The 16,655-nt window shown below is 41.1% G+C and overlaps 2 protein-coding genes across 3 annotated transcripts; one reads left to right on the top strand and one right to left on the bottom strand.

The window, feature by feature from the left end:
- Positions 1–1,920: 1,920 nt before the first annotated feature.
- Positions 1,921–7,468, top strand: chgb (chromogranin B). Of its 2 annotated transcripts, XM_074615968.1 has the most exons (7): positions 1,921–2,169; positions 2,328–2,374; positions 2,483–2,573; positions 2,972–5,159; positions 5,359–5,455; positions 5,825–5,935; positions 7,082–7,468. In XM_074615968.1, the coding sequence occupies exons 1-7, from the start codon at positions 2,130–2,132 to the stop codon at positions 7,160–7,162; spliced, it is 2,655 nt and encodes an 884-aa protein (XP_074472069.1). In that variant the 5' UTR covers positions 1,921–2,129; the 3' UTR covers positions 7,163–7,468. The 2 variants fall into 2 exon arrangements, with proteins under 2 accessions (XP_074472069.1, XP_074472070.1); XM_074615969.1 differs by lacking the exon at positions 5,825–5,935 and having other exon boundaries at positions 7,082–7,302.
- A 45-nt stretch (positions 7,469–7,513) lies between these two features.
- On the bottom strand, positions 7,514–14,496 carry trmt6 (tRNA methyltransferase 6 non-catalytic subunit). Its single transcript, XM_074615970.1, has 12 exons — positions 14,201–14,496; positions 13,936–14,063; positions 13,361–13,470; positions 12,416–12,507; positions 12,227–12,310; positions 12,006–12,130; positions 11,730–11,897; positions 11,335–11,504; positions 10,476–10,561; positions 9,692–9,794; positions 9,248–9,334; positions 7,514–8,157 (listed from the first exon to the last, which is right to left on the bottom strand). The coding sequence occupies exons 1-12, from the start codon at positions 14,308–14,310 to the stop codon at positions 7,996–7,998; spliced, it is 1,425 nt and encodes a 474-aa protein (XP_074472071.1). The 5' UTR covers positions 14,311–14,496; the 3' UTR covers positions 7,514–7,995.
- Between the last annotated feature and the right edge of the window lie 2,159 nt (positions 14,497–16,655).

Raw genomic sequence — 16,655 nt, forward strand, 5'->3', positions numbered from 1 at the left:
GTTGAGCACACTAAGTTTGAGCTCTGTCGCTGCACATGTCAGCTCATCCCAAATCCAGGGTTTGTTACGAAGATTAAAGGAACAGTGTGTAACATTTTGGGGGATCTATTAGTAGAATATAATATTCATAACTATGTTTTCATTAGTGTATAATCACCTGAAACTAAGAATCGTTGTGTTTTTGTCAGCTTAGAATGAGCCCTTCATATCTATATGGGGTGCGGGTCCTCTTCACGGAGTCCGCCATGTTGCTCCACCATGTTTCTACGGTAGCCCAGAACGGACAAACCAAACACTGGCTCTATGCGAGAGCATTTAACGTTTTTGCGTTACCTGAAGGTCACCGTAGTTCTCCGACACGCTTGCGAAACTGCGGTAACGTGAGCCGCAGAGTGCTAAACCGCAACGCATTTTCATAAAAAAAGTTCGTACAGGTTCGTCCTTTTCAAAATAAACTTCCGTCTTCACAGGAAACAATTTCCTTAGGTTTAGCCAAGAAATCTACTTAGATAGGTTTAGGAAAAGATCGACTTGGTTAGGGTTTAAGCAACAAAACTACTTAAACTAGTTAGGTTTAGGCAACAAAACTACTTAGTTAGGGTTACAAAAAGATTGTGGTTTGGCTTGAAATGACTCCGTATGAGAATAGCCTGAAAACCATGGTATCGCCAGCCGCCGTCTGACTTCCGTTGCTCCTAAAGTAGTGTTATTATGGTAAGGATGGCCTCTGAGCGAGGCGAACGGCGTTACCACGTTTTGCACTTGGCGACTCACATTACCACTATCTTGGAAAGAGAGAAGTGAGCAGAGGTGTACTCAGTTTTTTTTGCAATCTGCAACCACATCACTACATGTCTCCAAATCCTACACACGATACTGTTCTTTTATTGCCTAGTTTCACGGAAAGTTGGGATTTAAAGGAAGAAGTGAGATTACCATCCTACACACACAGATCCTTGCACTTGTCAATGCAGTGAGTAAATTTTTTATGTTTCTCTGCAGCTGTGTCAGTCACATAATACTCCTGATCAGATCAACACTGTATATCTGCAACCAGTATCACCGGATCAATGAACAACGTTAGACATTAACAGCAAAACGACGCACACACTCCTCTAACTCGTCCACGCCACTTGAGTGTTAACCATAACAACTATCGATCCAGGTCTCCATTAACTAGTTTTCCTCTACTGATGCTGAAGCTCACAGGTTCCCATGGGAGACGGGATGTGCTGAAGGCTGAATGAATTATTGAGGAGTCAGTTGGGCTAAATTATAACTCAGGGTTGGTCAGACTCCACAGCTGTACATGTATATTTAACTTTATAATAATAATGATATATGGTACATTAGCCTACAGTCAATCATTTAAGCAAACATGAGATGTAGGGCAACACTGCAGCTGATAATACGGTGGTATTACATAACTTCAGCTGGAGTAAGCCTCTTCTTAAACACAAAGAAGAAAGAGTGTATTAACCACAGGGCACCATGAATATGTCTAATGCAATCCAACACAGCAGACCTGCAATAAACAGAACTTGATTTAACATTCAAATATACTGCTTTTCAGTAGAAGAAGAAGAACACCAGCAGCATAAACACACTGTAGGCTGAGCTGAATCAACTTCTCTCTAACATAAAAAACACTCTTCTTTATAAAGTCTTGTTGCTTTAAAGGCTTTAGGGTCAGGTTGCACACGAGTGCACGAATCTTCGTGATGCTGTGTCCTCCCCCTGTACCGGCCTGTCCTCAGGCGTCTCACGGCATTAAACACAAACGCGCAGCTTGCACCTAATTCTCGTAAATCTGTTGAGGATATCACCTGAATGAACTGTGACACTAATCGTTAATTCACTTTCCGCAAAATGTTGACATTGTGCGTCCATCAAATTTCACTCGGACAACTCTCATTGCAGGTCTAATGAGTCATGACATTAACAGAGCCTGAAGCCCTCCTCCCACGCTGCTCCAGCCCACTCTTCTCTTTATTAGAGGCGCTCCTCTGCTCCAGTCTTCAGAGCAGCAGGCGCCCAGTCAGCGCAGCTCCCTCCTGTCGCTTCACAGGGACCGGAGTCAGGGCTTCTTTTTTCTCACATTTTCTTGGATATACCTTCATCTCGCCAAGATGATACTTATTTTTGTTGTTGTTGCGGCTTTGCTGACAGGTAGGTAATGGAGTGATAGTTTGTCTTCTTGCAGTGTGCTGAGAGTTAGTGAGCACAGTTCAGGACCATGGACAGAGACAGACTGCTCTTTCACTTTCAATAGATGCAATGAATCCTCCTTCAGTTTGACTAACGTTAATGCTTTTTTTCTAATGCAGAAAATCTAGCGCTTCCATTGGGAAAAGAGGGGCAGAGAGAAGACGTGGTATGATTTTCTAATGCTGTTTGATCATTAAGTTTTAAAAAAGCAGCTGTGCAGAAATGAAAGAAGCAAAAGAGCTACATATTCAGTTTGTTTGTTTGTTCGTTGCAGGTGACACGCTGTTTGGTTGAAGTCCTGTCCAAAGCTCTCTCCAAACCGGACTCCCAGCTGAACCAGGAATGCAAAGACATTCTCCAAGCAGGTTTGTAAGCACAAGCCAATTTTTCACTGTGCATGGAGAAACTGCAAACAGGCATATTTAAAGCATTAACAATTGTTGATGCAGAACTCTTTTAACTGTCAGGGCGCTGAGGCATTGAGGAGCTAGTATATTCAAACACACACACAAAAAAACTAGTAGGCTATATCTTGGCAACCAGCTGGTGACAAAAATAGAGCTATTAAGATTGCTTACAGCTTTGATGCCACTTCTCCACAGACAAGAGACATTCAAAAATATTCCCTTATCTTCAAATACATTTAATTGAACCTAGAAGTGATTGATCAAATCAGCAAATACAAGATGGGATTTTACCTAAAGGCTGAAGTCTTAGAGCTCTATTAAGTGGATCTTGTTGTTTTTCTTTTGTTCTGTCGTAGGGGTTAAACATGCCCCGCTGGACAAGAAGAGCGCGGAGGGGACAGCAGCTCATGGAGAGGTCGCCAAAGGTCAACCTGAAGAGCCCGAGGCAAAGGGAGCTGATTTGAAAGACATCGAGGCTCTCCTGAAATCCGTGGAGGAAAAAAGAGAAATCCCAGAGGACGAGCGCAGCCAAGAATCCTGGAGTCTGCTGGGTGACGAGAAGGAGAAGAAACACGAGAACGAAGAGGAGGAAGAGCGGGAGAAGAGGAGCAGCTATAGGCCTAGATACAACCAAAGGAAGAACAAACGTGGAGAGGAAGAAGACAACAACGAGCGGAGTCAGGAGAGCTGGGGTCTCGAGGAAAAGAGATCAGAAGACGAAGAAGGAGGTGAAGAGAGAGAGAAGAAGAGCAGCAGCTATAGGCCTAGATACCACCAAAGGAAGAACAAACGAGGAGAGGAAGAAGACGACAACGAGCGGAGTCAGGAGAGCTGGGGTCTTGAGAAAAAGAGATCGGAAGACGAAGAAGGAGGTGAAGAGAGAGAGAAGAAGAGCAGCTATAGGCCTAGATACCACCAAAGGAAGAACAAACGAGGAGAGGAAGAAGACGACAACGAGCGGAGTCAGGAGAGCTGGGGTCTCGAGGAAAAGAGATCAGAAGGCGAAGAAGGAGGTGAAGAGAGAGAGAAGAAGAGCAGCAGCTATAGGCCTAGATACCACCAAAGGAAGAACAAACGAGGAGAGGAAGAAGACGACAACGAGCGGAGTCAGGAGAGCTGGGGTCTCGAGAAAAAGAGATCAGAAGACGAAGAAGGAGGTGAAGAGAGAGAGAAGAGGAGCAGCTATAGGCCTAGATACCACCAAAGGAAGAACAAACGAGGAGAGGAAGAAGACGACAACGAGCGGAGTCAGGAGAGCTGGGGTCTTGAGGAAAAGAGATCAGATGATGAAGAAGGAGGTGAAGAGAGAGAGAAGAAGAGCAGCTATAGGCCTAGATACCACCAAAGGAAGAACAAACGAGGAGAAGAAGAAGACGACAACGAGCGGAGTCAGGAGAGCTGGGGTCTCGAGGAAAAGAGATCAGATGATGAAGAAGGAGGTGAAGAGAGAGAGAAGAAGAGCAGCTATAGGCCTAGATACCACCAAAGGAAGAACAAACGAGGAGAAGAAGAAGACGACAACGAGCGGAGTCAGGAGAGCTGGGGTCTCGAGGAAAAGAGATCAGATGATGAAGAAGGAGGTGAAGAGAGAGAGAAGAAGAGCAGCTATAGGCCTAGATACCACCAAAGAAAAAACAAACGAGATGAGGAACCTTTAGGAGAGGAGAGGGAGGAGCCAGAGGAAGAGCGTAGCCAAGAGTCCTGGGATGTGGACAAAAGGCAAGGCAATGAGGTAGATGAGGAAGAGGAGAGATCCAAGCGCATATGGAAGCCCACACATCGCTACCACCACAAGAAAAAGTTCCACAAACGCGGCGATGAACCATCAGAGGTGGAGGATGATGGTGAACGCAGCCAGGAGTCCTGGGGTCTCGACAAGAGGGAGTGGAGGGCCGGAAGGTTCCACCAGAGGAGACGCAAACGCGATGAGGAGCTCCCAGAAGAAGCACAAGACGAGCCCGACGAAGAACGCAGCCAAGAGTCCTGGGGTCTCGACAAGAGGGGGTGGAGGCCCGGCAGATATCACCAGAGGAAACACAAACGTGATGAAGAGCTCTCAGAAGAAGCCAGGGAAGAGCCCGATGAAGAGCGCAGCCAGGAGTCCTGGGGTCTCGACAAGAGGGGGTGGAGGCCAGGCAGGTACTACCAGAGGAAACACAAACGCGATGAAGAGCTCTCAGAACAAGCACGAGACGAGCCCGATGAAGAACGCAGCCAAGAGTACTGGGACTTTGACACTGGAAAGGAAAAGAGAGACTGGAGGACCGGCAGGCATCACCAGAGGAGACACAAACGTGACGAAGAGCTCTCAGAGGACGAGAGAGAGGAGCCGGAATCGCAACGCAGCCAGGAGTACTGGGGCTTGGACAAAAGACACGGAAAAGGTGAAGAAATAGAAAAGCGTATATGGAAACCGACACATCGGTACCACCATAAAAAGAAATATCACAAGCGTGGCGGAGGCTCATCGGAAGAAGAGGAAGAACAGAGGGGGGATGCAGAGGAAAACGAGGAGGCGCCAAAGGACGGCGAGGAAGCAATAAGGTACTTCTATCTTTCATCGTATCTAACAACTTTTAAATCTGCAAGTTTGTACCCTGCACCCTGGAGCAGAAAACACTGCAGAGCTCAGTAACACTGGGATCAAAACAACATTGTGCACAAGAAATGAACAAGCCCCTTTAGCAGTGTACATGTGCTGACACAAAAACTACTGCATCTAATTGGGGCTGTGTTTTTTCAGGTATCTGGCAGAGAAACGCAATCCCTGGATTTTCAGAGGTTTCTACCATCCTGCATGGAAAAGGGATTCAGACGAGCATGCTGCAAACTCAAACAAGGTATGTGATAGATATGTTTTTGCCTGCATACTGTTTATGAAATAGTAATATTGTTGCAAATAGCTTTAAGTCAGAGACAACCTAAACATTTAGATTGAGGAAATCTGATCTTGCTATCACTCTATTTTTTGCAAATATGTCCTTAGGTGATTTTATACATTTCTTAAGCCTATTTAACCTAATGTTAATTAGTATTATTGACCCAACACCCATGCATTTTTCTAAATAATAAACTATGTTTCTTCATCCATTTTGATTTAATTATAAATAACCTGTAAAGTTTTGATTAGCAGATTATTTTGTCCTACATTGTAGTTTATTACATATAATCCTTTATTAATAATAATAATACGCCTTTAATGTGTTCAGATGGATGAACTGGCCAAATTGCTGAGCTATAAGATAAACCAGATGGCCGACCACTCTAATCAAGAGGAGCCAAAGAGGAGCATGCACCAGAGAGCACTCACTCCACAGGAGGTAACAAAAAAACGTGCTTCCACTAACTGCAACAAAATATATATATACATATATATATAGATGTGAGGATGTATTTGGTGTCATGTTCACTTTGTTAAACCTCTAACTAGACCACTGAACTGGAGTGAAAAAGCATTATGTTATTATACTGTAATTTACTGTGCATTATCTGATACTGATGAGCCAGGATTCAGGCAAAAAAAAAAATGGAAATTTAAAAATTATAAATAAATCTTAAAGTACAGTTGTCCAATAATCTACCCTGACAGATCATTGAGAATAGATAATTATTTTTTGTATTATTTAACATTTTTAAATAATACATGCTTTATGCTGCTGGTGTTTCCATTAAAAAAAAAGAATATATATATATATATATTTATATATATATTTAGCTGACCCAGTAAAGCCATGAAGCACATCGAGTGCTTCCACCACCAGTTTCACTGGGGGGGGGGGGGGGGGTGGAGGAGGGGAGAGGGAGCAGCCAGGCTCATTATGGAAATCTCTGGTCTGCATGGAGATGTCAGGATTTAGCCTTCAGAGCCACCGAGCATCAGTGAATATGCATCTGTGCAAATGCACATCAAGAGCTGCTCCCTCATGAGCATGTCCCAAATACATGAAGGACAACTCTAACCAGTAGATTCATGGCCAGTGATTTGTTCCTCAACTCTGGAATACTTAAAATGACTTTTTATTGCCTTGATGAAATCACTTCTTCTTCTTCACGGCATCGCTCTTCAACACTTGTCAGCTTTTTCTATTTGCACTTTCCCACACCGGCGTTTTATGACTACTGCAGTAATCACACGAAGAAGCTCATCATTATAGCCTCCCAGAGCAATCAAAGTCATAATATGCCCGTTAAAAAGAGAGTGATGGCCTGTGGAGATCTCCCTATCTAGTCTGCTTTGAAGCAGGAAAACAAAGGTGTAGTGATATCAGTTCTACAGTGACACGACTCAAGGGATAATAAGGGAATGTTTAACCTCGAAGACCAATTTACGCATATTATCTTTGAGCAGGCATGAGTAAACAAGCCCAATTTCTGATCATTTAATCCTGACTTCTTATTCCATAAATTGTTTGGATGTCATAACAGATGGCTGTTGTTGCTGATGTATAAATACTTGTGTTTTTCAGGAGAAAGAGCTGGAAAACCTTGCAGCAATGGACACAGAGTTGCAGAAAATCGCTGCCAAGTTGCATGACAACAATGCATAAGCCAGGATGGACAGCATTTCAAGACACTGTCGGTGGATAAAAGCTGCTTAGTGTGCTTACAGTGTTAAAAAAAACCGACAAAAAAAAACCTGGAGCCTTGCCTAAAACATTTTATCAACTTGTTTATCATCGTATTTGTGATATTTTGATGTTAAATTAATCAGCATGGGAATGGTTTTGATGTTTATATATATAAATAATAAGAGAAAATATGAGATTAAAATATATCTGAGACAAATTATTCAAATCCTTGTATTTTGAAGAGTTTGTTCACTCAATAAAAGGAGTTATTCTGGGACCAAACAAGCATCTCTCACTTTATTTCTTAATGAAAAAAACACAACACATCTGTCTCTTTAGTACTGCTTTTTAATGCTGCGCAGATACAGATGTAACCCACAGTGAAGCTGCATTCGCAACTAGATCATAACAAATGGCACTTTCTGCAGGGATAACGAAATTAAAAAAAGTTATTACCTGGAAACTGGAGAGCATTAACTGAGAAAAAAAATGTTTTTTACACCTGGTAAAATTACTCTCAAACACACAAGAGATTATTTCAGCAGTTCCTTACATAACACATACACTGAGCTCCTACTGCCTAAACTGGCTTATAGTTTACTCCCCCAGCATTACGCCTCCCTCTGCGCTGATCTGAATACACAAGACGGGAGAAAGTGCTCTGATGAATGCAAACCAGACACTCTGTCTCTCTTACTCCAGATGTGTCAAATCAGTTCAGCGGAAAGAGAAGTCGATGCTGGAGTGAAATTCCCTACAGGCTTGTCGGTAATGTGCCCCTTCAAAAAGATTTGATGCTTCTGTATTTGTTTTTATCCTTCAGTTTTTGTCACTTTCAGTCTCTTTGGCGCTGGTTCGTCAGATTGCTGGGAACCCGCTGTTTTGGAGCGGTTCATGGTAACCGTTGTCCCTGAGAGGACGTAGCCTCCGCCCCCGCTCATCAGTAGCACGGGATGTGTCCTGTTAGGCAACACCTAGGGACGAGATGCAGAAACACAGTCAGGAGACATTAATTCTACAGGAAGCGCTGGGGGAAATAACACTTTGGTCCTGAGGGTCGTTGAGTATGCACACACATATTGTTTTCATCCAGTTGCTGCATAGTACACAATTCTGAAAGAAGCAGCAGCAAAAGAGTAGGCAGTGAGAGCAAATGGTGGGGAGCCTCTGTAATAATGGATCAGTGACTTATCGCAAAGTATTGATGCTAAAAATGTGGAATATCTGTAACACAGTTCAACCAATACACAAGAGGACGGAAATTACTTTTCTTCCTCTAGCACTAAATTAAAAGACTTGCTCAGGGCTGAAACAATTAGTGGATTGACAGAAAATGAATCAGCAACAATTCCAATAATTTATTTAGTAATTTAAAAGGCAAGCAAAAATGCAAAATGCTGCTTTCCTGTGTTTTATATCATTGCAAATTGCGAATATTTATCGTCAAACAATAGCTGAGCATTCCAATACCCATATTACTTTACCATTTAGTATGCCAGAAATAAAAAATGTGAATGTCCAAATACATAGTATGTCAATACAGTATGCCAAAAATTACCAGGATGTCCTACTACATCCGGTCACATTCTGCAGTATGCAAGCCAGCATGCTTTTCTGCCTCGACCGCCAGTGGTTCATTTCAACATGGATAAGGAGTTACAAGCGTTGCTGACCTTGTTGTCTCTGCTAGCAGCTGTTGTGCAGTTAAATTCTGCATTTTATAATGCTACTCCTGCCTACATGTGCAGGAAGGGAAGCTATTAGAGCGTTTGGCATCAATTCCCGTGTCCTGCGCTGCTTCCTGTTTACACCGGCACGCGCATGCCCAGTGTACGTGAAACGCCCGTCTAGACTTTTCGGTTTTAAACAACAACGTATTGGTTGTGGATGTTAGCCTGAGGGGAACTGCAGAGTCGAGTGATAATTCTCTGTAGGTTCATCACTATGAGCGACCCCTTTTGTCACATTACCCAGATCCATTGTTAATATGAAAATGATTAATTAGAGCAGCTTTAACAATATAACTCAAACACAAAAAAACATGATTCAGAGTTTAAATGTTACCTGGTAATGTCTGAGCCAGGTGTCTGTGAGTCGGAGGTTGACCGTGCCGCCTTGTTCCTTGAGTTTAGTGTAGCACTCAATAAGAGGCTGCAGAGATGGAGAGGGGAAGAGATGGAAAAAGGAGCATTGAGAGGAGGACGAGTCAACACACACACACACACACATAGGGTGATCTTTTTAGCAACGTAAGCACTACAGAGGTAATAAGGGCGTGGACGTGATAGGCGTTGTAACTCCTTGGAAGTGGCAGGCGTATCCGCCGCAGTAATGTAATAAAAAGGACAATTCCCGCTGGAACTCGAAGCAATAAAAAGCTGTGTGCAGTGGTGGCAGCTAATGAGATATCTATCTAAGATAACTAATTATCCTCATTCAGCAAGGGGACATCAAACGGGTCGTTACGGTTCCAGTAAATACCGCTGGTCATCATCATGATGATCTTACCTCTTTGTGTTGGGAGTAGACTACGAAAGGCCTGGAGGGGGCGAGGAACTTGAGCAGGCCCATTAGGACTGGACACGGGTGAAACCGGCTGGCTATGACCAACCTGGGTGTGAGGAAACAAACAGATGATCAAAGCAAACCTGTCCAATATGAAATACAATATAAAACCGCACACTTTGTTATTGGAAATGTGTAGGTAGGCAGAATTTAGCTCATCGGTGCTGTAGGAGCGGAAGACTTGAGGATTTAGTGCCTATTGTAGACATCATTTCACACTTTATGTAGCTGGATAAGAGTCAGTAAAACGGGCATGATTTAGTGCAGCCTGGGAAATTGTGCTCCGAGGAACCGTTTATGATATAGCTGCTATGATGCAGAGAAAGTCAATAGGCTAACCACATCAATACTTGTACTTCTGGCTCGGTTGTCACCCTCAGCACTTCACCCATCAATCATAAAAAGCTATAAAGCAAGTTCTTCATTTTATATGACAGGAAACTGCAAAGCAATCACTTTGTTCACCTTGTAAGGACACCGCGTGCTAATCATTTTGTGTGTGTGAGCTCAGAGGAAGGCAAATCGTTTGGGTTTTTCTTTGTGGACGTACTTAACGCTAATTTAATCATTCATCACTTTTTAATCTCTGTGGATCTATTTTAATTACTGTTGTTTACTACACGGCGCCATCCAGATCTGATAAAGCAGACGAGGAGGAAGAGAAAGAGGCTGATGCTGTGAAAAGAGCAGAGAAACAGGAAAGCAAGAAGTTAAATCTGACACCAACCCGTCTGCGTTCCTGCCTTCCAGCAGGGCAGCAGCAGCTGCCAGCTTCTTTCGTTTCTCCTCCTGCTTCTTCTTTTTTTCCTCAGCCTGAAAATAACAAAAAAAAAAAAAACACAAAGTCAGGACATTGACACTTTCAGATCCAATTCTGACATTTTTTTTTTTAAACATACAGCCTTATTCCTGTTGATTACAAAGATAAAGGCCCTGACACACCAAACCAACGGTAGGTCAATTTCAGGCCGTCGGTGAGCGTCTGTCGGCTGAGTTTTTGCGGTGTGTCCCACATCGTCGGCTCTGGTCTGCCCGTGACGGAGGCTTTTTGGCCGATTCAGCATGGCGGAGCTTGCCGGTGAGAAAAATCACTCTGATTGGCTGTTCGGCTTAAGCGAATCAGTGCACGAGAAGAGAAATGGACGTGAAGAAAGCAAGCCAACGAGTAAAGTCAAGAGGGCACACGCAGAAGGCTCTTCTCATTTTTTTTGCAAGCGAGAGTGGTGTGAAAATAGTCGGCTTTATTTCATGTATGTATCATAACAACTGCTTGTATATCCAACGCCCTCTGGTCTTCCCGTTTCCCTTTTTGAATGACAAACACGGACTACCGCCACCTGCTGGTGTGAAGAGTTATTTCCTCTCACGAAGGCGCAGAACGTACGTGGTAGTTGGCCGTTTGCTGTCGTCTTTGTGGTGTGTTCAAGTGCAACTTTTTGGCCAAGACACATGCAGACGTGAGGCGACGCAACGGTTGGCCTTCGTCACCGCTAGTTCTTTGACGTCGGTTTGGTGTGTCTGGGAACTTAAAGGCATGACAGTAAATTAAGGCTGTCCTAAGCGTGGTTAGTAAATAGTGAACATACTCTGGCTTCCATGCGTTTCTCCTTCTCTTCTTTCTCCTGGTCGTGGCTGCCATCAGCGCCACTGTTTGTCTCCATACTCTGTTCCTCTTTACTGTCCTGCGGTTCTTCCTTGGGCTGGAGTGTTTCGTGGACTTGCTCCTCTTTTACAGCCACGTCGGACTGCTTTGAATCTGTAATGTTGAGGGAGATAATCTACATCAGAGGAATGTCACACAATCTTAGTCTATGTGTAGTTAAACAAAGATAAAATCACCATCAGAGGAACACATGTTACCAGGAGATATTTAGTATTCTATGGCATTTCAGCACTAGCTTGCAGCTACTCTGTTGCATCCAAAAACACGGCTATAAACATCTTGGAGAGATTTTAGAAAAAAAAAAAAGGCCGGCTCTACCAGGACTGGGATCTGGACTGGTGTCCAGAGTGCCTGCCAGCAGAGCGTTGACATGGCAGATGGGGAACTCATGCAGCGTATCGTGAAAATGTGCAGGGAAGCCAAAGCTCTCCACACCCTGCCGAACGGGCCCACCTCCTGGGTACATTTGGACCACTGAGCCGAAGCCTGGATGAGAAGGAAACAGAGGGTAATTATAAAAAGGGCAGAGAAAAAGGCTTTGTTCAGAGATAAAAAAAAAAAACATCACAGTTAAGTATCACAGGACTGCCGTACCTCCCATTCTCTCCATGACTGACCCGAGCACGAGGCCAGCACAAGTCTCAAACACCAAAACTTTACTGCCGGCGTGGATGTTTGCCAGAGTCAACATCTGGGCGAGTGTGTCGTAGCGCAGGTGGCTGCATCACAGGGAAAAACAAAAACACATCATACATTCATCTCTCTAGAAAATCGCTATTTCACACATGCTGTTGATCCATGCGCTGCTGACTCACCAGATCTTCCCCGGTTCCCGGCCGTGGTACATCATAGCCAGGATGCGGCAGGATGGTTTTAGAATCGTCACGGTATTTTCATACCTGGAAAAGCACAGGAAAGGGAACAACCGATAACACTAATTAAAGCCCTTTGCGTTATTTTTAAGTCTGAAGCTAATTGTGGGTGCATCATCGGAAGTGACTCACTTCTTCTTTTTCTTCTTGATGTACTTAGCCTGGGCATATTCAGTCTTATCTCGGAATGTGGAGCTGTTCTCTATAAGCTGCTGAATGATTTCCTGTGGAGCACAAACACATAACTGTCTCTTATCCATCTTCTGTTACACTTCAACATTTTATCTGATGATTTCAAAGATACGGTTCTCGTGACATGACAGAAAACAACAATGCTTTCGCCCATCTCGCAAGTATTTTTGTCTTCCCTATTCTGCCTGTGGCACTCAGCTCCATTCCTACTTAAGACGTAAATCAATGGGTCACAAATATTTAATTTTTTTTCCTTTAAAAAGGCTGAGTAATTTCCAGAAACAGCTGTGCACTGGAGTTTTTAGCAAATATTACAAATAAAAAGTACATTTGTTGGGGACTATTTTCAGCTGCGTATTAAAACACACACACACAACTATCAATGTGTGGCGATCTGCCGTTATTATTATTATTATTATTATTATTATTATCCATGTAGAGGGTTGACCTTAAAAGAACTCAAACATTAAAATTGTTGGATGAAACTCCAGCTGGCACCCCTAAGCACCTATAGGTAACCAGCTACTAATGGCACCAGCACCGTGTACGTGGATTGACTCAATTTAAACTACAATGCTCATGTTTGTCGTAATAAAGGAACATGCCCTCAATATTCATCTATGCATTTTTAATAGTTTTTTTGCCAATAATTGATCTCTATGGCACAGACGAATAAGCTATATCATCCTTTGGTTACACAGACAATGCCTGTTAGCATGATCCACTCATTGTTGGTTTTTGTTTGTCATGAAATTTGATGACAATAAAAAAAAAAAAAAATAGAATATTGCCCACATTATTCTCTAACAAACAGACCCAACACCTGGCAGTACTGTCATACTTTCCCCATTTATGTATGTTAATAGCAAGATTCGTTATATGTACCTGACCCTTCAGACCTTGCTCTTTGAGCGTCTCAATGTCATCCCTGGTCAGCTTCTGGGATTTTCCATCATCTACTATGTTTCTGTTGTCTGTGCCTGCCTCCTTTGCATCTGGGATGAACACAGAAAAGCGATTACTCAAAGTGAAAAAGAAATGACCTCATCATCATCATCTTCATTATTATTCATATTATTAATATATATGTGTATGTATATATACTGTATTATATATATATATATATTTTACTCAGTTATTTCCTTTTTGTTTTGTTTTTGTTCCCCCTATGCTCTACACATAAAAGGAAGGATATCTGTATGTGTGTGTGTAGATATGTGTGCATGTGTACAGTATATGTGTTTAAGAGTATCACTTTATAACACAATTGTGTATTATAACACAATAAAACAAAAACAAAAAGTGAAAATGAAAGCATGGAATAGTCCTTTAGATGTTCATGCACACACAGTCTGGAAATAAACAATCATTCATCACAGATTAAAATGCCCTGGAGGCAAAAAAAAAGTGTCAAATATGAATGTGCCAGGTGTGTGCAGCAGGTAACAGGTAACACACACCTGTGGAGCTCTGTGTGTCTTTGGGCTTCCTGGGCTGCAGGACTCCAGACACAATCTCAAAGGTGGTGCTGTACAGCTGCCCCACCGCGTTCTCCAGGAAGAACCACTGCTTCTCAAAGATCACCTTCCTGTGAGGAGACCACACAGAGATAAACACAGGTGATGTCAGGTATGGTTTCGCTAGCCCCAGCTTGTTTGTGCCTGTTTCGAAATTAAAATGACGAGGCACAAATTTGAGGCATATGTTACAGTTTGTATGACTTACTTCTTGGGTTGAATCTGCACAGCTTTGAAGATATCTCCCCGTTTCAACACAACGTAGTCATCCTCTTTAATTCTGCACATTGAATCATCTTCTACTACGTTGTCCGCCATGATAAAGCAGATTAAACCAGCTCACCGCTCAGCTGAGAGGAAACCAACACCTTCAGGATATTATTTAATATTCAAAGTCGCTGTTGACAAGGCACGGGTTAAAAAAAGCCTGGAGTAAAAGCAAAATACAGCAAAATCACTATTTCCACGTGTTAGCTTTCATTTCCCTAGCTTCCCAGGACGACTAATCAAATTGCCGATTGTAGAGCGTGCCCACGCTTCAACATACTCTTCTGTGATTGGCTGGATGTGCGTCGCTGAGCTTGTGAGCCAATAAGAGCGAAGTGCGATGACTGGGTAAAAATAATAGATTTCAGAATCATCGATGAAGGTGAATGTATGGTCAGATACAGAGAGGGAGGGGGCGCTGAAAACAGCACATTATCCTGCATACAGACAGAATGAGGTATATGGCTGAAGCTTTATTGGTCAATTAATTTTAGATTATATATATATATATAATCTAAAATTATATACATACAAAATGATATACATAAATATATATATATATATATATATATATATATATAAATATATATTTATGTGTATATATATATATTTATGTATATATATATTTATGTATACATATATATATATATAAATATAAATATATATTTATGTGTATATATATATATTTATGTATATATATATTTATGTATATGTATATATATATATGTATATATATATATTTATATATATATACATATATATGTATGTGTATATATATATATATATATAATGTATACATATACATATGTGTATATATGTATATATATATGTATATATGTATATATATATATTTTTTGCATATGTATATATATGTGTATGTTTATATATATATATGTATATATATGTATATATACATATATATATATGTATATATATGTATATATACATATATATATATATATGTGTATATATATGTATATATACATATATATATATATGTGTATATATATGTATATGTGTATATATATGTATATATACACATATATATATATATATTTTTTTCATTTTGTTTTTCCTTTATTTGGTTTTACTCAGACATTTACATAAACATACTTAATTAGATACAAATATGAAGTGAACCAACTTTTCCACTTTTTGCAATGAAATTATATAACACACAAATAGAACATGGGGTGCTATTCATGTGAAATAAGATAAAATAAATCATAATAATTAAAAAAACTACATTTAGAAAAAAAGAAAAATTAAATAAAAGAAGGGCGTTTTGGGGAAATATACTTTTTCCACTCCTTCCAAATTTCCTCAAATTTAGTTTCTTAATTTTAGATTATATTAATTATAATATATTATTATTAGGTAGTGGACAGGACCACACAGCACCATTCGTTGTCCAGTCCCAGGGAGGAGATTCAGAATATTCCCAGTCTTTTTTTTTTCATTATTTGTGTCAATTAAACTCACAATATTTCAGCATGTTTGCATACATGATGTCACAGGATGGCATACATGATCTCCATATCTAGTGTATATTTAAAGATGTGGCATACATCAAATAGTTGCAATAAATGTTAAATATACCAATTATTGTACACTTATTTGAATTGTAACCAACTCTTGTCACATCTTTTTTTTTTTTAATTGGAAAATGGATGCTTAGCATTGATATAACATTTCAGCATATTGTTATTCAAGTGTTCTGAGAGATAACTAGACTTCTGCACCTCCTCATGGCTCTGTTTTCAGGCTTTAAAAAATCTAGCCCATGACGGAGACTTTGGCCAATCACAGGTCATTTCAGAGAGAGAGCGTTCCTATTGGCTGGTGGGCGGTGCTTGGTATTTCCTCAACTGTTCTCAACATGGCTGCTGGGTCACAGTACTTTCTCATTTTACGGCTAAACAGTACACTACAAGATGTTTCTGAAAACATTTGAGGCGAGAAATAGGCATTACAGTAACAGAATATTAATTCATATTTGATCAGCGCTGCCTAGTTTGACCGTTTGATCAGAGTTTGTGAGTGATTGACAGCTGCTCAGAGACGGCAAGGCTCCAGCTCGGCTCTGATTGGTTGTTTTCCTCCAGTCTGTGAAATCTTGCAGAAGCTATTAGGAGCACCGGAGGACACAGAAGCACATGATTTGTTTCAGATTACCTGTCTCATGCTATACTGTCAGGATAGTGACCATTTTAACTTTTTTTTAATCATATTTGCTCCAATTCTACCCTGCGGCTTTAAATCATGTTGAGAATATTTAGTTTTGGATTGTATGACACATTCCTGAACACTACATTGAATTCAAGCTGGATTTTATTATTATAGTTCTATAAAACATACACTTGCTGGCTTATCTATCAACATGGGAGCAGATACTG

This window comes from Sebastes fasciatus, chromosome 18 (assembly GCF_043250625.1).
Source record: "Sebastes fasciatus isolate fSebFas1 chromosome 18, fSebFas1.pri, whole genome shotgun sequence".
In the NCBI taxonomy this organism is placed as follows: domain Eukaryota; kingdom Metazoa; phylum Chordata; class Actinopteri; order Perciformes; family Sebastidae; genus Sebastes; species Sebastes fasciatus.

Coding starts and splice junctions, on each gene's coding strand:
- trmt6 (XM_074615970.1), bottom strand. CDS start 14,310: ATGGCGGACAACGTAGTAGAAGATGATTCAATGTGCAGAATTAAAGAG. Junction 12,311..12,415: donor ATCAAGAAGAAAAAGAAGAA/GTGAGTCACTTC, acceptor GTGCTTTTCCAG/GTATGAAAATACCGTGACGA. Junction 9,795..10,475: donor GAAGGCAGGAACGCAGACGG/GTTGGTGTCAGA, acceptor CCTCACACCCAG/GTTGGTCATAGCCAGCCGGT.
- chgb (XM_074615968.1), top strand. CDS start 2,130: ATGATACTTATTTTTGTTGTTGTTGCGGCTTTGCTGACAG. Junction 2,170..2,327: donor TGTTGCGGCTTTGCTGACAG/GTAGGTAATGGA, acceptor TTTCTAATGCAG/AAAATCTAGCGCTTCCATTG. Junction 2,574..2,971: donor CAAAGACATTCTCCAAGCAG/GTTTGTAAGCAC, acceptor GTTCTGTCGTAG/GGGTTAAACATGCCCCGCTG.